The following is a 21,120-nucleotide window of genomic DNA, read 5'->3' as shown; positions in this document are numbered from 1 at the left end:
CCTTCTTAGTAGTGAAAGTTATTGGCTTTGGAAGTGCTTTATGAGGAGCTTATGTTAGTAAATGCAATACAGTTTTAAATAGTACATAGTGCATCCACTCTGCATTATAGTGGAGGGAATAATAAATAGAATACACCTGCTCGACCATGAGTAGGATTGTAACTTTTACTTCAGTACCACTTTCGTGAACTAACTCTTTTATTCCCTAAATATCCAAAAGTCTACCAAGCTCTATCTTGAACATATGTAGCAACAGGACATCCAAAGGCCCCTTGGTTGAAAATTCCAAAATTTCTCTGGCCTCTGGGTGATTGGGTTGGGGTGGCTCTGTTAGTAAAAAATGAAATCAAATCCTTAGAAAGAGGTAACATAGGATTAGCAGAACTCCTGTGAGTAGAGTTAAGAAACTGCAAGGGCAAAAAGACGCTGAAGGGAATTATGTACAGGCCTCCAAACAGTAGCCAGGATGTGGTTAGTGTTTACAATGGAAGATAGAAAAGGCATGTAAAAAGGGCAATTTTATGCTTCTCATGGAAGATTTCAATATGCATGTAGAGGAAAATCAGGTTGGTGCTGGATCCCAAGAGAAGGAATTTGTAGAATGCTATGAGATGGCTTTTTAGAGCAGTTTGTGGTTGAGCCCACTAGGGGAACAGCAATACTGGATTGAGTGTTGTGTAATGAACTAGATTTGATTAGGAAGCTGAAAGTAAAGGAATCCTTAGGAAACAGTGATCATAATATGATAGAATTCACCCTGTAGTTTGTGAGGGAGCAGCTAAAATCTCTTCACCTTTACCCTAAATCTATATCCTCTAGTGTTATCTACCTTTGAAAAGGGTAGAAGTTTCCTGCAGTCTAGCCTATCTATTACTCCCATAATTTTATCTACCTCAATCATGTCTCCTCCACTCCAAGGAAAACAAGACTAGCCTCTCAATCTCTCCTCTTAACTGAAATGGTCCATCAAAGCAAAATCTCAGTGAATTTCCTCTGCATTGTTTCTGGTACTATCACATCCTTGCTACAGTGTGGTGACCAGACTGCACACAGCTGAGATCTGACCAATGTTTATTTATTTAGAGTTACAGTGCATCTCTAATGGGCCCTTTTGACCCAACCAGCCACACTACCCAGCAATGCACCTATTTTATTCTAGTCTAATCACAAGACAATTTACAATGACCAATCAACCTACTAACTGGTAGGTCTTTGGACAGTGGGAGGAAACCAGAGCACCTGGAAGAAACCCACACGTTTCACAGGGAAAGCATACAAACTCCTCACAGATAGCCCCAGAATAGAATTCTGGAATGCCCTGAGCTGTAATAGTGTCGTGCTAAGTGCTGGAAGAACTCAGCAAGAGAGGGGGAAGAAATTAACGGCAATGGAGAAATCAATGTTCATGCCTGTCAGGTTGGAGGCTCCCCAGACAGAATCTTCCCCATCTGTGTGATACTCACTCCCTCCTGTCTGTAGGACCCCCCCGCCGCCTTCCCCATCTGCATGCCCCCTCTTCCCGTCTGTGTGGCACTGAAGCATAACCTTCTTTTTGTTATGTTTGGTGCTCCAACTCCAGAAGGCCAGTACATCATATACCTTCTGAACAATATTATCTATCTGCAGTGCACACTAAGGTCCATCTATTCCTCAGTCCTACCTAGGACCTTACCATTTCCTAGGAGATCTTACAGAAACATAGAACTTTGAAAGGGGATAGATAAGATAGAGGCAGGAAAGTTGTTTTCACTGGTAGGTGAGACTAGAACTGGGGGAGTAGATTTAGGACGGAGATAGGAGGAACTGCTTTTCCCAGACAGTGATAAATCTGTGGAATTCTCTGCCCAATGAAGCAGTGGACGCTACCTCAGTAAACATATTTAAGACAAAATTGGATAGATTTTTGCATAGTAGGGGCATTAAGGGTTATGGAGAAAAGGCAGGTAGGTGTAGGTGTGTCCATGGCCAGATCAGCCATGATCTTATTGAATAGCGGAGCAGGCTCGAAGGGCCAGATGGCCTACTTCTCCTGCTATTTCTTATGTTCTTATGTTCTAGCCTCACTGGCGTTCCCCAAAATGCATCTGCCTCTTCTGAGCCCATTTCACCAATCAGCACTTCAACCAGGCTAGCTTGAAGAAGTCTCTTACAAACTACCATCAACATGTCACCTGTGGAACCAGAAGAGGCAGCCCGCTGATCACCAGTGCACCGCTATCAAGAATGTTCACTGTGCCATCCCAAGCCCACACTTCGGCAAGTCCAATCACCTGACTGTGCTTCTACTCCTGGCATATATACTGAGACTGAGGACAACAGCACCAGTGTAGGTGAGTGTTGCAGACTTGTGTAGATGAATGTGTGCCTTCAAGAACATACCGAATGTACCCCAAACCTGAATCCGTGGATGAATCAGGAGATCCGCAGTCTGCCGAGGTCTAAATCTATACCGTTCAGGCCTGGCAATTCAGATCCCTACAAGAAGTTCAGTACAACCTACTGAAGGCCATCATAAGAGTAAAAAGACAATTCTGTGTGCAGTTAGCAACACTGTAGGATACTGTGGCAGAGATTGCGTACTGCTACTTCCTATACGGCGAAACCTACAACATTAATGGCTATAATGCTTCTCTCATTGATGAACCCAATGCCTTTTATACACATTAAAAGGGAGAAAAAAAAATACATCTGTGCAAATCCTCATATTATCTGGTGACCCTGTGATCTGTCTCAGAGGCCGCCATCAGAGTGTAAACCTTCACAAGCCATTAGGGTCTGATGGTGTTCCTGGCAGAGTACTGAAAACCTGTGCTGACCAACGGGCTACAGTGTTAAAGGACATCTTCAATCTCTCACTTTTGCATTCAGACGTGCTTTAAAAAGGCATCAATCACACCGGTGCTCAAGAAGATTTGAATGTGCAGCCTCAACAACTATCACTCAGTAGCAGTCACATCTACTGTGATGAAGTGCTTTGAGAAGTTAATATTTCTAGAATTAACTCCTGTCTGTGCAAGGACCTGGACCAGTTGCAATTTGCATACTTCGACAACAGGCCCAGAGTGGATGCAAAATCATTGGCTCTATACTCAGCTTTGGAGCGCCTAGACAACAGCAAAACATGCATCATTTATCGATTGCAGCTCAGTGTTCAGCACCATCAGCCCCTCATTACTAATCAACAAGTTTCAAAACCTGGTTCTCTGCTTCGCTCTGCAACTAGATCTTTAATTTGCTTATCACAAGACCACAGTCAGTGCAGATTGGTAATAACATCTCTTCCCTGCTGACTACCTCAAGGATGCCTGCTTAGCTCACTGCTGTACTCTCACTACTCTCATGATTGTGTGGCTAGGCACAGCTCAAACACCATGTATAAATTTGCTAATGACCCTCAGATGGCAACTGGGGTGGGGGGGTACGGGAATGAGATAGACTGTCCGATTGAATTATGTTGCAACAACCTCACACAGAACATCAGCAAGACTAGGAAATTGATTCCAGGAACACACACAAAATGCTGGAGGAACTCAGCAGGCCAGGCAGTATCTATGGAAAAGAGTAAGCTGACGTTTCAGGTCGAGACCCTTAAGCAGGATCCATGGACTTCAGAAAAGGGAAGTCCTCCTTCAGGGATCAGAGGTGGAAAGGGAGACTAGTTTCAAGTTCCGGGGTGACAACATTTCGGAGTATCTCTCCTAGGCCCCCCACATTGATGCAAACACAATGAAGGCATAGCAGCAGCTCCTCTTCAATTGGGGTTTGAGAAGATTTGATATGCCACTGCTGTGTCTTGCAAATATTTATAGATGTATCGTGGAGAGAATTCTGACTGGTTGGCACGGGTCCTCCAGTGCACAAGTTCAATGCACCCCTGCAGAGAGTTATAGATTCAACCAGTTGATCACATGTGCAACCCTCCCTGCCATCGAGAACATCTCCAAGACGCAGTGCCTTAAGAAGGTAGTTTTCATCACTTAGGACTTTCACCTTCCAGGATGTACCCTCTTCACTGTACTATCTTTGGGGAGGAGGTACAGGAGCCTGAAGGTGCACATGCGATATTTTAGAAGCAGCTTCTTCCCCTGCACCATCAGATTTCTGATCAGTCCATGAGCCACGAACACTGCCCCATTATTTATCTTTTACACTATTTATTTACTTCAGTAACTTATCTAATTTTTCTGTCTTACACTACATAACTGCCACAGAACTGCAAATTTCATGATCAGTGACGATAAACCTGATTCTGATTCAGACATCAATACCATCCTGTAGCTTAAGGATTGTCAACATTTCCCACCAATCCTAATATCATCACTGGACCCAGTCCTCATAAAGCAAACAGCTGGAAATTGGTACTACAAGTGATGAAGCTCAACCCAGTGGAAAGCAGAAAGGAGAGATAGTATTGTTAAACATAATGAAGGTCCTACAACTGGCCTCATTATGAGGATCACTGATGAAGAAAAAATGATAAAAGATTTTCTCCACTCCTGTCCTTAGACTGCATGATGCTAACATTGAGTGAGAAAACTTGAAAAAATTTAATGTTCATTCACTAGTAATCACACTTTTTTAATTGAATCAATGAGAACTATTTATGTTGAGGGAAGTGATTTTGGACATGTTTGTTATTTTTTGTACAGCAGGTTCTCGAAGCTCCTGCAGAGCAGACTCAAACACAGTACTTTCACATAGCAGAGAGTGAAGAGGATGTGCAAGGTGCCCAAGCAGCTGTGGCAGCTCTTCAAGACTTGCGGTACAATACAGAGAATGGTGAGTAAAGCAGTGTAACATGTGGCCACGTTGATAACTGTAACTCTCTAATATAAACACCAGTTTTGAATTACTGTGAACCAAGATCATTTCAGAGTAGCAATCTAAGAGTATGCAATTAAGTTACACAGTTAAGGTTTAGAGTATTTTGTTGAAGATTGGTTTACAGACCTCATAAGCACCTAATATGTAGTTGGTAACATGTGCAATGATTCATGTAAGAGTTAGTGTAGTAGGACATGTAGAAGTAACTAGCACTTTGGTGAATGGGAGTGTATAATAAACTAGTAAGTGGGAAGGAAGGAATTTACATAATACCTGGGTTGAAATCTATCATTATCGTCAGGATAAGGACACCATCACATTAATACCAGCCAAGTTTAAGTCACGCATAAACCATGTTTAAATTTCCTTTCTGAGCAACTGATTTATTAAGGAGTCATAGAATACCATAGAGCAAAAATAGCCCCTCCAGACTAGTCCATGCCAGCCTTGTCTTCTGCCTAGTCCCACCTATAAGCAATTGGACCACAGCCCTCCCTACCTCTCCAATCCACGTACCTATTGGAGTTGATTTGAAGAGCCTGTGAGTGTCTTCGGGCTAGATGGCAAAATCTGGGCCCCAGGCGAGTCACTGAGCAGCGTGGTCAAGGCTCAGAGCCTTTCGTAGCAGTGGTGCCTAGGTCCTAGTGTGAGGTACAGTACGCTGTTTAGAGAAGTTAAACACTAGCCCAGATTGGAGGCAAGAGCTGACTTTGCCTGCTCTCTGCGATCGGAGCCTTTTGCTGTTCAGTTGTTTGGTCAATTTAAACACTGACTCAGATAGACTGAAAAGACAGGGTGTCGAGATCGGAGGCGAGAGCCAATTTTGCTCGTTCTCCGTAGTGGTCATTTACTTGGATTTTCAGAAGGCATTTGACAAGATGCCACACACGAGGGTGCTTAACAAGATAAAATCCTGTGGCGTTACAGAAAAGATACTGGCATGGATAGCGGAATGGCTGACAGGCAGGAGGCCGCGAGTGGGAATAAAAGGAGCCTTTTCTGGTTGGTTGCCGGTGACTAGTGGTGTTCCTCAGTGGTCAGTATTGTGACCGTAATTCTTCACATTGTTTGTCAACGATTTGGATAATGGAATTGATGGCTTTATGACAAAGTTTGTGCCAGAGGTAGCTGGAGGGGTAGGTAGTGCTGAGGAAGCAATGCGATTGCAGCAGGACTTAGACAAATTGGAGGAATGGGCAAAACAGTGGCAGATGGGACATTTATGATAATGTATTTTAGTAAAAGGAACAATAGTGTGGACTATTATCTAAATAGGAAAAAGGTTCAAACATCCGAAGTACAGACAGAGTTAGGAGTCCTCGTGCAAGACTCCCAGAAGGTTAATTTGCAAGTTGAGTCTGTGGTAAAGAAGGCAAATGCAATGTTGGCATTTATTTCAAGGGGAGTAATGTATAAAAGCAAGGGGATAATGTTGAGCCTTTATAAGATGCTATTCAGGCTGCACTTGGAGTATTGACAACAGTTTTGAGCCCTTTATCTCAGAAAGGATGTGTTGTCATGGAGAGAGTCCAGGTGAGGTTCACAAGGATGATTACGGGAATGAAGGAGTTAAGATATGAGGAGCATTTGGCAGCTTTGGGCCTGTACTCGCTGGAATTTAGAATTGAAACCTACCAACTGTTGAAAGGACTAGATAGGGTGGATTTGAAGAGGATGCTTCCTATTGTGAGGGTACCTGGAACTAGAGGGCATAGCCTCAAAATTGAGGGGTGACATCTTAGAACAAAGGTAAGAAAGATTTCTTTTAGCCAGAGAGTATTGAATCTGTGGAATGCTCTGCCACATCAAAGGATATTGCGAGAAGTTGAATGGAGTTGAATGAGATTAGCCATGATGAAATTTCAGAGCAGACTCGATGTGCTGAATGACCTAACTCTGCTGCTCTGCCTCATGCTCTTATGGTCATCTCCATGGCACTGAGGCTATGAAGACTGCCCCAGCTCTTGCCCACTAATGTGATGAACTGATATACAAGGCCTTGGGCCTACTCCGGTCTGTCCAGATATTCCAGGGTTGAGTGACGGGCCAATGAAATGGCATTTGCTGTGGACTTGTTGTGCCGGTAGACAAATGGCAGCTGATCCAAGTTGCTTCTTAGTTGATAGGTTTCATCACCAACTTCTCAAAATATTTCATTGCTGCAGATGTAAGTGCTACAGGCTGATGGTCATTGAGGCAGGTCACCATGTTCTTCTTAGGCACTGGTATAATTGAAGCCTGCTAGAAGGAGATAGATACCTCAGACTGCTGAAGAGGGAGTTTAAATACCTCAGTGAATACTCCAGCCAGTTCTTTAGTACTGGAGTGTAGCACAGGTCTTTAGTACTCGGCCGGTACCCCATCTGGGCTGGATGCTTTCTATGGATTCACTCACCTCGGCCTAAGAGACTGAAATCACAGGATCATCAGAGGCTGTGGGATTTCGTGATGGTTCTTCCATGTCTTGTCAGTTGAAGTGAACATACAAGACATTCAGCTCACCTGGATGTGAAGTTCCGTTGCCACCTAAGATGCACGAGAGCATTTAAGCATTGCCTCTGTTGTTGAGCATCCTTCATTGAGTCAAGTTTACTTCAGAATTGCCACTTCACTTTTGAGATGGCTTTCTGGAGATCGTACCTGGACCTCTTGTAACTTTCTTGGTTGCTAGACCTGAATGCCTCTGATCTGGCCCTTGGAAGATTGCGGAGCTCATGTCCATCCAGGGCTTCTGGTTGGAAAAGACTCTAGATAATTTTAGGGGCCACATGCATCTACTACTGTTTTTATACAGTTTGTGACAAACATAGTGTATTCATTCAGATCCACAGATAAGTCCTTGAACACAGCCCAATCCACCAACTCAGCAATCCCATAGCCTCCCGTGATCCCATAGCCACTTCTTTGTCGTTGTAGTCTCTACAACCTTGTTGTTTAGCCTCTGTCTGTATGTAGGTAGGAGGAGGACTGCCAAGTGATCTGACTTCCCAAAATGTGATCTGGGCATGGAACTGTAGACATTCCTTACCCTGCTATAACAGTGGTCTGCTGTGTTGAGAGCCTCTGCTGCTACAGGTTATATGCTGATTCTAACTGGGCAGGGATTTCTTCAAACAAGCCTGATTGAAATTCCCAACTATGATATAAAATGAGTAAAGGTGAACTGTTTCTTCTTTGGCAACAGCATCATGCAATATCTCAAGCACTTGATTATAGTTGGCAGCTGGTGGTATGTAAACTGTGGACAGGATTACAGAGGAGAACCCTCTTGGTAAATAGAGCAGTCAGCACTTGATCGTTAGGTGTTATAGGTTGGGGGAATACGAGTACCAAACCACCACATCAGACATTTCAATTTTGGCACAGTGTAAAGAATTCACTGTGCTTTTAGTCACTTTAAAAAGTCTGTCCGAGCTCAGTGTTTATCTTGTTATTTAAAGCAATGTACATTTGTAAGATTTGACCAGATTTATAGAAAATCATAAATTATTGGAAATCTCAACTTCTTTGTACTTGAAGATGGGGCATTAGCATAAACTAGAAAATGATTTGTTTCTGATCAGTGCTAAAGGGACTGATTTCAGTTGTTGACAGGGCGTTAGTGACATGCCCTTAAGCATTCTACTAATTGCCTAAGTGGTAACATGCTGATAAAGATTAGTATTCTGATTCACAAGTGCAAAACAAAACTGAAGTCATGTGGACAATTAGTGCCATTAATGAATCTACAGTATGTTGGCTGAAGATGTAACGTACAACAATCAAATATTGCTTTGACCCATGATGAACGTGTTGAATTGTTATTTAGACAGATAGATAGTTTATTGATCCCAAAAGAAATTCATGTCAATGGAGCATTACAAGTGCGCAGATACACAAATATTAGAAGAGAAGAAAGAAAAAAATAAAAATTAGTTAGCTCAAACAGTCTATCAGGAAGGGGTCATCACTTCCCTGGCTACAGGTTGACTCATTATAGAGCCTAATGGCCGAGGGTAAGAATTACCTCATATAGTGCTCTTTGGAGCAGCACAGTTGTCTTAGTCTACGTCCACACTATGCCCGATAATTTTGAAAACAAAGCTTTTTCTCTTCGTTTTGACCCTCCGTCCACACTAAAATGGCATTTTCATCCCCTGAAAACAGAGAATTTCAGAAACAGTCTCCAGAGTGAATAAATCTGAAAACTCCTAATATCCGTTACAGTGTGGACGGGGTAACCGGAGATTTTTAAAACCGCTGTCATGACGTGCCGGAACAGATGGCGGCAGTGCGGCATTTCATTGTTTTCTTCTTATGATTATTATTACTTTATTGTCGCCAAACAATTGATACTAGACCATACAATCATCACAGCAATATTTGATTCCGTGCTTCGCAGAACCTAACAATTTCAGAACAGACAGCAACAAGACTGAAGCCAGAAGAGTTAGAAATATACTCACCAAATACTTTGACCCATAGCTTACTGAATAAATAAGTATACTCACTTTGCCTCGTTTTCTGTCCTTGGTTGTATGAAGGTGGTTTACCTATTTATGCAAGTACTTCTCTGACAATAGATGTGTAACAGCCTAATGTAACATTGTATGGAAATACAAGATAACACTGATGCAGACATGTTTTATACATTTAACAAGGTGCTTTATTAATGCAACAGAGTTAGTCAGTTTTTCAATGTTCATCGTCAGCCGGGTCATACTGTCCGTGAACTCCCTGTCGGTTGCCTCCATACACCCCAGTATTTTTTTTTCAAATTTAAGTCCTCCTGCACGAGAGCCAATAGCAATTCCTTTTAAGTTTTTCTACTCTGTAACTGGACAAACGCGTGCCAAGTATACCGTTTCCTCTTCGCTTGTTTTCTGTGTGTCCTGCGCATGCCCAGTAAGAGGAGATTCGCCCAAATATCTGTTCTAATGTGGACAGAGATATTCTGAAAAACGCTTAGTGTGGATGCCTGTCGTTTTTACTCGAAATCGGCATTTTCAAAATTATCCGGGATAGTGTGGACGTGGCCTCTGTCTATTACTAAAAGTGCTCCTCTGTTCAGCCAAGGTGGCATGCAGAGGGTGAGAAACATTGCCCAGAATTGCCAGGATTTTCCAAAGGGTCCTTTGTTCTACCACAGCCTCCAGTGTGTCCAGTTTGACTCCTATAACAGAGCCAGCCTTTCTAATCAGTTTTTTGAGCCTGTTGGCATCACACGTGTTGATACCATTGCCCCAGTATACTACCTCAAAGAAGATGTACAGACTAGTAGAACATGTGAAGGAGAGGCCTGCATACTCCAAAGGGCCTCCATCTCCTCAGGAAGTAGGGGCAACTCTAGCCCTTCTTGTACACAACCTATGTGTTGGTGCTCCACTCAAATCTGTCATCCAGGTGCACCTCCAGGTAGTTATAGGTCTTCACCACATCCATACCATCAATGGAGGCTTAGTCTTCCTGGAGTCCATCACCATCTCCTTTGTCTTACTGATGTTGAGCTGCAGATGATTCAGCTTGCACCATTTGACAAAGTCCTCTACCAGAGCCCTGTATTCATCCTCCCTTTACACACCCAGCTATTGCTGAGTCATCAGAGAATTTCTGTAGATGACATCACTCAGTGTTGTATCTAAAGTCTGAGATATACAGGGTCAACTGCAAGGGACCACACAGCTCTGACGCTGTACAAACGGTAGTCTGCCAGTCAGGCAGTCTGTTATCCAGGTTACAATGAAAGTGCCAACCGGGGTGACGTCCTGTGATGACGTGGGATGGAGACGTATGAATCCAGCTCTCCCGTAAAAAATCAGCAAAGTACCGTTTAAACAAAGCAAAGTTAATAAATACTTTCCGAAAACTACTTATAAACTTCTCAAGACTATTTTACGATATGCCTCATAAACCGCAACAGAAGAAGACTGCTGTTGTGAAGTCGCCACGAGACAGGAAGAAAAAATGGCCTACTGCAGCGATGGAACCTTGGACTCAGGTTGGATCTTCTTCAAAAGACACACATTTTATCTCTGGCATAGAAGAACAGGGAGCAATGGCGGCGGTAGCGGTCCCTGAGAAGAAGATGCCGGAATTGCGCATGTACAAAGAAGTAGGCATGTGCAAATCGATACAACTCAAACTACAAGAACTGACGGCCACTGCAAGCGAAAATGACTCAGAGTCAGAATTGGATTCCGCAGAGAACACAGATGATGAAGAAGAGGAAGAAGAACTGGAAGAGACTAAAAGTAAAGGATATGATGGAGACATAAAAGAGGTTTTATTGCAAGTAATGATTGAATTAAAAGGATTAAAAATAGAGATTAGAAACATGAAGCTGAGCTATGATAAAGCTATGAAAAGACAGGAGAAAATGGATAAGAAACTTCAAAAGTTGGAAAGAACAATGGAGCATATTAATGACAGAGTGGAAAAAACAGAAAATGATGTGCTTGTCTGGAAAACGGAAAGAAATTGACTGTTGGAAAAAGTGGACGTGCTGGAAAATTTTAGTAGACGAAATAATATTAAGATTGTTGGTCTTAAAGAAGGTATAGAGGGAGACAATCCAATAGAATTTTTTCTAAGATGGATCCCGGAAACTTTGCAAGTGAAAGGGGGAGACCAATCAATTGAAATTGAACGGGCACATAGAGCTCTTAAGACCAAAACCTCAAGATGACCAATATCCACGATCAATTTTAATAAAATGTTTAAGATTTCAAGACAAAGAAAGGATTCTATAGGCAGCTGCTCAAGCTGCCAAGAATAGAAAAGGAGCATTGATGATAGAAGAGAACAAAATTTTTTTCTACGCTGACATAAGTTACAAAATTTGAAGAGAAGGAAGAAATTTAATCCAGTGAAAAAGGTCCTATGGGATCACGGCTATCAATTTATACTGCGCTACCCTGCAACCTTGAAGATTTTTTTGGCTGGCGGAGAAAAGGGAATTTTTGACGATTACCAGAAAGCAGAGGAGTTTGTGCAAGATTCTTTGAAGATACAAGAACAAAACCAGGGGAGCGAGATGGATTAAAGATGAAGATTTGGTCAAGGAATAGACTTGGTGGATTTTTAAAGGTGAAAGAATATATAAATATATTATTAATTATATGATAGCGGGGAAGAAAGGTTAAAGTCTGAAGAATATTAGTTGGGAATAGTGACCTTAATTTTTCTATATATATACAATTTTTTTTGTTCCGGGGGAGCTGGAAGAAATACTGACCAATCGCTACAGAATTCATGTGTGCAAGCATGGCTATAGCCACGACCCACAAAATGGAGTGGGGTAGTGTTGTCCTTTTTTTCATTCACAACATTAGTAGGGGGGTATTTTGTTATTTTTCTTTTTGTATCATATCTATCTTTTGTTTCTTTCCTTTTGCCTGGATGATTGGGAGGGAAACACATAGCAACATGGTGAAGTTTAAAGAGATTCCCCAAGGAACTATGAGAGTTAAGATGTTAAGTAATGTTTTTTCCAAATTATGAACCCTCATGAATATTTATGCACCAAATGAAAATGATGCAAAATTTATACAAGAAGCTTTTTTGAATTTGGCTGATGCACATGAAAAAATATTAATAGGAGGAGATTTTAATTTTTGCCTAGACCCAGTCTTAGATAGATCAACGAAGGCTGTTACAAAATCGGAGGTAGTAAAACTAACTTTATCATTGATGAAAGATTTAAATTTGATTGTTATATGGAGAAGAAACAATCCCAAAGAAAGAGACTATTCGTTCTACTCTAATAGACACAAAACTTACTCAAGGATAGATTTTTTCCTATTATCAATCAATATTCAACACAGAGTGAAAAATATGGAATATAAAGCAAAAATATTGTCAGATCACTCTCCTTTATTAATGACAATAATAATGACTGATAAGGAAGAAGTGACTTATAGATGGAGATTTAATTCAATATTATTAAAACGTCAAGATTTTTGTGATTTTGTGAAAAATCAGATCCAATTTTTTTTGGATACAAACTCATTCAGTGGATGATAAATTTATACTATGGGATGTGATGAATGCATATTTGAGGGGTCAGATAATAAGTTATACGTATAAAATTAAGAAAGAATATATGGCAGAACTAGATCAATTGGAATAAGAGATTACAAAATTAGAAAAAGAATCTCAAAGACATGCGACAGAAGGAAAACGAAGACAACTTGTCAGTAGGAAGTTACAATATAATATGCTTCAGACATATAGAACGGAAAAAGCAATCATGAGAACTAAGCAAAGGTATTATGAGTTAGGTGAGAGAGCACACAAAATTCTTGCTTGGCAGTTGAAAACAGAGCAGGCTTCCAAAACGATAAATGCAATTAGAACAAGAGCAAATAAAATTACTTCTAAACCTTTAGGAATTAATGAAACCTTCAAAAGTTTCTATTCTTTATTATAGCAATCGGAATTACAAAATGATGTTAATGAGATAGAAAGGTTTTTATCACAAATAACTCTTCCAAAATTGAATTCGGAGGAACAGAAGGGATTAGATATGCCCTTTACATTAAAAGAGATTGAAGAAGCTTTAGGATCACTTCAAAGTAATAAATCTCCAGGACAGGATGGTTTCCCACCTGAATTTTATAAAAAGTTTGAAGATTTATTATTTCCTCCTTTTATGAAGTTAATACGTCAAGCGGAAAAAATACATAAACTCCCAGAATCTTTCTCAACAGCGATTGTAATAGTATTGCCAAAAAAAGGATAGAGATCCTTTAAAAACCAGCATCATATAGGCCTATTTCTTTGTTGAACACGGATTATAAAATAATAGCAAACATTTTATTGAATAGATTATCTAAATATTTACCAAAATTAATACATATGGATCAAACAGGATTTATTAAAAATAGACAATTGGCAGATAATGTAACTCGGCTACTCAGTATAATTCATTTGGCACGAAAAAGGGAGGAGATGAGTATAGTAGTAGCCTTGGATGCAGAAAAAGCATTTGATAGATTGGAATTGGATTTTTTATTAAAAGTATTAGAAAAATATGGGTTAGGAACACCTTTTATAAACTGGATTAAAACTTTAAATACTAACCCTAATGGTAAAGTAGTGACAAATAGTCAAATTTCAACACCATCCCCATTAAAAAGGTCAACTGGACAAGGTTGTCCATTATCACCCGCTTTATTTGTACTGGCGATAGAGCCATTAGCAGAACTAATTAGAATTGATTCCGATATTAAGGGTTTTAGAGTTATTCAGGAGGAATATAAAATTAATCTATTTGCTGATGATGTTTTGATTTACTTAACAAACCCACAGCATTCGTTATGTAAATTATCTTCTAGGTTGGATGAATATGGGAAAGTATCAGGGTATAAGATAAATTGGGATAAAAGTGAAATTTTACCTCTTACTAAAGGAGACTATAGCCAATGTCGATTAGCAACCCAATTTAGATGGCCGGTAAATGGTATAAAGTATTTAGGTATAAGACTTGATAATGATGTAAAGAATTTATATAAATTTAATTATTTACCACTATTGAAAAAAATTCAAGGAGAGCTTGACAAATGGATGATACTACCAATAACATTAGTGGGTAGAGTCAATGTTGTAAAAATGAATATATTTCCTAGATTACAGTATTTGTTTCAAACATTACCAATATAATTGCCACAGAAATTTTTTCAAGAGTTAAATAAATGTGTGAGAAAATTTCTTTGGAAAGGTAAGATGCCAAGAATATCATTGGAAAAATTGACATGGAAATTTGAATTGGGAGGGTTACAACTTCCAAACTTTAAGAATTATTATAAAGCAAATCAACTTTGATTTATTGCATCTTTCTTTGACGAACAAAAAGTGGCAATGGATTAGAATAGAATTAGATAAGATAGGAGAAAATACACCCGAAGATTTTATACATAAATGGGAATCTAAATGGATACGGGATAGAAAGAATCTCCTATATTAAACATTTGATTGATCTATGGAATAAGATAGATGTTGATAATGAAATAAAGAAATCTTTATTAGCAAGGAGACCTTTGATTCAAAACAGACTTATTCCTTTTACAATGGATAATCAACGTTTATATAATTGGTATCAAAAAGAGATTAGATGTATAGGAGACTGTTATGAAGGAGGTATATTGATGTCATTTGAACAATTAAAGAATAATTATAAAATATCAAATAACACTTTCTTTTGTTACCTTCAATTAAGGGCTTATTTAAGAGACAAACTGGGTCAAACAATGTTTTTGCCGAAACCTAATGAAATTGAAATTTTAATTCAAAAAGGAAAAATTTAAAAAATTATTTCTTTTATGTATAATTTAATTCAAAAACAGACAATTAAACAAGGAATCCACAAGTCAAAACAAAAATGGGAAACAGATCTGAATATTAATATTGATGAAACAAATTGGTCAAGACTATGTCTTGACAGTATGACAAATACAATAAACGTTCGACTTAGATTAGTAAAATATAATTTTTTACATCAATTATATATTACACCACAAAAAATAAATAGATTAAATTCAAACTTATCTGATCAATGCTTTCGGTGTAATCAAGAAATTGGTACTTTCCTACATTCTATTTGTACTTGTTTCAAAATTCAACCTTTTTGGATAAATTTAAGAGTTTTATTGGAACAAATTACTGGAACTCAACTTTCACATAACCCTATATTATTTCTATTAGGTGATATTGAAGGGATAAAACTGAAACTTAAACTGAATAAATATCAGAAAGAATTTATAAAAATTGCATTGGCAGTAGCCAAGAAGGCTATAGCAGTTACTTGGAAATCGGATTCGAATTTAAGTATGGTTTGTTGGAATAATGAAATTTCTAGTTGTATTCCACTCGAAAAAATTACTTATAATTTAAGAGATAAATTTGATACATTTTTGAATATTTGGCACCCATATTTACAAAAGATAGGATGGCATATTTAGTTGCTCCGATGATAAAGTTGTTGGTCCCTTGGGGAAAGTAATAAATAAATGTACTAAATTTATTTTGAATCCCATGGAGCATGTGGAAACTTTCCAATATCCAGGCAGTTCTTCTTTCTTCTTTTTTTTTCTTTTTTTTCAGGTAGGAAAATCATTTATCAGGGAGAAGGGTTAAGGGGAGGGGGGAGGGTAGATATTATCATTTTATGTAATCATTTCGAAAACTCAATAAAAATTATATTTAAAAAAAGGCAAGTGCCAGCCCTGCATTGAATGGAGTTTCTCCCCAGCAATGAGGGCTGTATGGCATTGAAGACACTTCAGAAAGAAAAAAAAACATGATCCTCACAGTGCTGCCCTGCTTATCGAAATGGGATACTTGTTCAGCAAGTAGATGACAGCATGATCGATTCCAATGTGCTCCTGGTAGGCAAACTGCAGAGCTTCAAGAGCTGATCTGACCAGGGGTCAGAGGTGAGCCAGGACCAGCCTCTCTAGGGTCTTTATGATGTGTGAGGTCAGGGCCACAGGACTGTAGTCATTCAAGACTTTTGGTTGGGCCTTCTTGGGTACTGGGACCACACATTTAAATAGTTCAGTTTAACATCAGAGAATGTATACAGTAAACAACCTGAAGTGTTGCTTGTATTTTACTTGTATTTAACTTTCCTATGATTGCTTGTATATTTATATAATCACCTATATGCATATAATTGTTCAGTGAAATTTCCAGTAATTATGGTACCATTGCTTCTGCACTTTTCTATAAATTTAATTAAAGTACACTTGTCACACTACTTGAATTACTATTTTTAGGTTAATTCTTATCACTGGAATTTTTGTTAGCTCTAGTCACGTATGAGACGGCCATAGCGGCTTTTTCCTTTGTTTTCTTTGTTTCCTTGGCTCCGCTCTCTTCTTTTTCTCTTTCTTGTAACATCGAATAAAATGTTCATAAGCAACAAATTTATGCCTTATTCTTGATTTCAGTAGAACCTTTCAATTGCAAAAGCATTAGGATCCAACAGATCAGGTGCCCCTCCTCCTTCCCTTTCTCTTGTTGTCCACTTTCCTCTCCTTACTGAGTCCTTCATCTCCAGCGCTTTACCTATAACACCTATCACCTCCCAGCTTCTCACTTCATCCCCCTTCCCCCAAACACCTGGCTTCACCTGTCCCCTTCTAGCTTGTACACCTTCCTCTATCCCTACCTTCTTATTCTGGCTTCTTCCTCCTTCCTTCCCAATTTTGTGGGTGTTACTCAGGATTTCCAGCACCCACATAATCACTTGTATTTAGGATCCAACAGTGGTGCCTATTTAAACTTATCTTAGTGGCCTGAACATGGCATATATCCCTCCATTTCTTGCCTGTTCATATGCTTGTGTGAATACACACTTAAATGTTGCGATGATATGTATAAAATAAAACTTGCCCTGTAAATCTCCTTCTCCTCCAGAATTTGAAGAAAAAGAAATTAGGGATGGGGAGAAACACTTCTCTGACTTTATTCCTGTTGCTTCTTTTTCTAGGAGATCGGATGGATTCAACAGCTGTGAACATTCTCCAACAGATCATCGGTTTAGCTCCTGAGCACCACGATGCTGCTGTGGCTTCAGTAGTTACCATGGCCCCTGGCACATTAACAGTTGTAGAACAAGTAAGATTTCCCATCTCCATAGTTGGAATTATCTATCACTGAACTATATCAAATATAAAGCTCCATTCTGCCTCAAACCCAAAAGGGTACTTCCATCTACATTATAGTAACATTTTTTGTGACACACTATGGTTAGAATAGTTCTGCAGTTGTTTATTTTTATATTAGTGGCAGTCTTATGATGTAAGCATATACAGTTCACTCAGTGGCCACTTTATTAATTACATCTGTACACCTACTCATTAATGCAAATATCTAGTCAGCCAGCCACGTGGAAGCAACTCAATGAATGAAAACATGAGACATGGTCAAGTGGTTCAGTTATTGTTCAGACATCAGAATGAGGAAGAAATGTGATCTAAGTGACAATGACGATGGAATGATTGTTGGTGCCTGATGGGGTGGTTTGAGTATCTCAGAAAATGATCATTTGGGATTTTCATGCAAATAGTCTCTAGAATTTACAAAGAATGGTGCAAAAAACAAAAAAATAACATCCAGTGAGTTGCAATTCTGCGGGTGAAAATGCCTTGAGAAGTCAGAGGAGAATGTCCAGACTGGTATGAGCTGACAGGAAGGCAACTGTAACTCAAATAGCCACGTGCTACAATAGTAGAGCATCTCTGAATGCACAACATGTCAATCCTTGAAGTAGATGAGCTAGTTTGGTAGTTGCCCATGCGACAATAGACGATGGGCCTTTTCCACTCCAGAGAATTTAATGCATAATTTTGGCTGCTACTTCAGTATTTGTTGAATGTAGATTATACTATCAGATTTTCTCCCTCTTGTATGATACATTAAACCAAGATACCATCTTGTATCCCATTGTACTATGGTAAGAAGATTTGAAAAGTTCTTCTGCAAACCTTTATCGCTCATGTTACTCTTCTTCTTCCTCCTTTGAGACAGAGCATTACTCATTTCCAGTGTAGTTTTGTAGGTTCTGATGTCACTGCAAAATGTATCAGTGTTCCCTAGACTCTGTCATATATGGACATGTGTGCTTGAGGGACAGGCAGGTGAGTAGATAGAGATGTTGTGCACTTCCTCCTCTGTTTTCACTTGGCTGTGTATCCTCTGGTTGTAGAGATTGAGGCGCTCAGAGTCTTTCCAAATGCTCCTTCTCCAGTTTGACCATTAACCTTCCAAAACATTTCCCATTAATTGGTAATTGGTTATATTATTGTCACATTTGCCAAGATGCAGTGAGAAACTGTTTTGCACACCATGCATTCAGTTGAGTGGAAAGAAATATGTTCTGCTGCTAAATAATATAATTAATAAAGATTATGTTATCAGTCTGTTCTCCCTCTGGCAAATGTGCTGTGCTGTGTGTTCTTTATCAAAGGAATTGATTTGTTAAAAATTAGTTTAAACATCCTGCCTTGTGCAAAGAAGAAAAACAAAGAAGTGGAGAACACAAGTGGAGAGAGGGAGAGCATAGGATCAAGGGGTAGGGCAGCAAGAACTTTTATGAAGTACCTTTAACTCTGCAAAAGTGACTCAAGGTACTTCATAAGTTTGCCAGTACATAAAATTTGATATTAATTAAAAAAATAGAATGAATGAGTGAATGAAAGAAAGAAATTTATTTCAGTCAGTACAAACATAACAAAAAGCATCATTTTCAACGATGATTTCATAGGACAAAATTACAACAAAAAAAAATAAATATTCTTTAAAACAAACAGAAAGGGTGTAGGCTGAAGCTACAGCTTATTACGCCTATCCCTCTTACTTACACAACATGTTTGGCGTCAGTTATCACATCAAAATAAAACACTTCGTAATCTTTTAACAAAATCCAATTCCAAATATCATTTAACGCAAACAGCAGGAATTCTGCAGATGCTGGAAATTCAAGCAACATACATCAAAGTTCGTTAGTCCTGACGAAGGGTCTCGGCCTGAAACGTTGACTGTACCTCTTCCTATAGATGCTGCCTGGCCTGCTGCGTTCACCAGCAACTTTGATGTATGTTGCTCCAAATATCATTTGTTTACATTACTCCCATTCATTTTAAATCATGTATTTTATATTTGTTCATTAAATTATTTTTAAATAATTTTTTTAACTTGTTAAGTGTAGCGCATGTTTTTAAGTTCTCACTACAACTGTTCCATAGATTCACTCCTCTGACTAAAATACGATGAGTTTTTACATTTGTTCTTATCCTTTGTTTCTGAAATATACATGTTTCTCTTAAATCATGTTTCCTTTCTCTCATTTTAAACAACCTTTGGATACTTTGTGGTAGTTGTCCATTTTTTACTTTATACTTAATTTGTATTATTTTAAAATCTGTGAAATCTCTGAATTTTAAAGTGTTTAGTTGAATAAATAGTAGATTGGTTGGCTCATAATAACTTGTCTTATTTACAATTCGTATGACTTTCTTTTGGAGTAGAAAAATTGAGTTTGTATTTGTTTTGTATGCATTTCCCCATACCTCTACACAGTGAGTCATGTATGGGACTATAAGTGAACAGTATAATGTATACAAAGATTCCTGATTTAAGAAATCTTGTGCTTTGTACAGTATTGTAATACATTTTGACATTTTTGCTTTGACATAATTTATATGTGGTTTCCAGCTTAATTTATTATCTACTACCACTCCTAAAAATTTTGTTTCAGATACCTTATCAATTTCAACATCATTTATTCTAAGTTTACTATGTGAGTTTGGTACACTGTTTCCAAATATTATGAATTTAGTTTTACTTAGATTCAGTGTTAATTTGTTAGTATCAAATCATTTCTTTATCATTTTTAGTCTTTCTCCACTGTATCCAAAAGTTGTTTTAGGTGTTCCCAATCACAAAATATAGTTGTATAATCAGCAAATAATATACATTCTAATGTCTGAGAGACCATACATATATCGTTTATGTACAAAATGAACAACAATGGACCAAGCTCTGAACCTTGTGGAACCCCACAAGTTACCCTCAAAAGTTTTGAATTAGAGTTGTTCATGTGTACATACTGATACCTGTCTTCCAAATAGCTACTTAACCAGTCACGTGCCACCCCTCTAATACCATATCTTTCTAATTTTGTTAATAATAATTTATGGTCAATGCTGTCAAGTGCTTTTTTTAGATCAAGGAATATTCCCACTGTGTATTCATTTGATATTTTTCCTACAGAATCTATGAATGCTATAGTAGTAGTTCTGTTTTTTCTGTTCACAGAGTATATTATGTTTTGTTATGAAATCATTTAACCTTCTTACAAATATTTTTCCAATATTTTGGAAAACTGTGAGAGCAAAGAAACTGGTCTATAATTTGAAATACATGTTTATCTCCAGCTTTGTATATTGGAATGACCTTGGCTATTTTCATTTTATTGGGAAATTTTTTGTTTACAAATATGAGTCAGTGGTTTCACAACACAGTCAATAATGTTTTTCATTATTTATGGGACTTTATTAATATGAGATAATAAACTTGATGATCAAGGCTTAGTCAAAGAAATTGTTTCAAGGTACGCAAGAGGAATGAGAAGGGTGAGGCATGGAATTCCAGGGCAATATCTCAATGTCAGTACTTAAATCAGACATGGAATATAAGAGCATAGAATTGAGGGAACATTAGTTGGCTCTGCTCTTGTGCCCCAAATTCTCTGATTCCAGTGAGTCGTGACCATGAATTACGTAGATGGCTCCATCGGTTGCTTTTGATTACCTG

The 21,120-nt window shown here is 38.5% G+C and overlaps 1 protein-coding gene across 3 annotated transcripts in view; it reads left to right on the top strand.

Annotated features, from left to right (window-relative positions):
- Positions 1–21,120, top strand: part of LOC134351633 (zinc finger protein ZFAT-like) — a 198,271-nt gene that overhangs the window by 173,519 nt on the left and 3,632 nt on the right. For 2 of the 3 annotated variants that reach the window (XM_063058064.1, XM_063058048.1), the window contains 2 exons: positions 4,650–4,779; positions 17,294–17,421. In XM_063058064.1, coding sequence (XP_062914134.1) covers positions 4,650–4,779; positions 17,294–17,421 — 258 coding nt within the window. The remainder of the gene's footprint in view (positions 1–4,649; positions 4,780–17,293; positions 17,422–21,120) is intronic. The other variant, XM_063058058.1, reaches the window with a different exon arrangement.

Source organism: Mobula hypostoma, chromosome 1, assembly GCF_963921235.1.
Source record: "Mobula hypostoma chromosome 1, sMobHyp1.1, whole genome shotgun sequence".
Taxonomy (NCBI): Eukaryota; Metazoa; Chordata; class Chondrichthyes; order Myliobatiformes; family Myliobatidae; genus Mobula; species Mobula hypostoma.
Note: the sequence above shows the minus strand (reverse complement) of the source record. Positions and strands in the feature narration are given on the sequence as shown.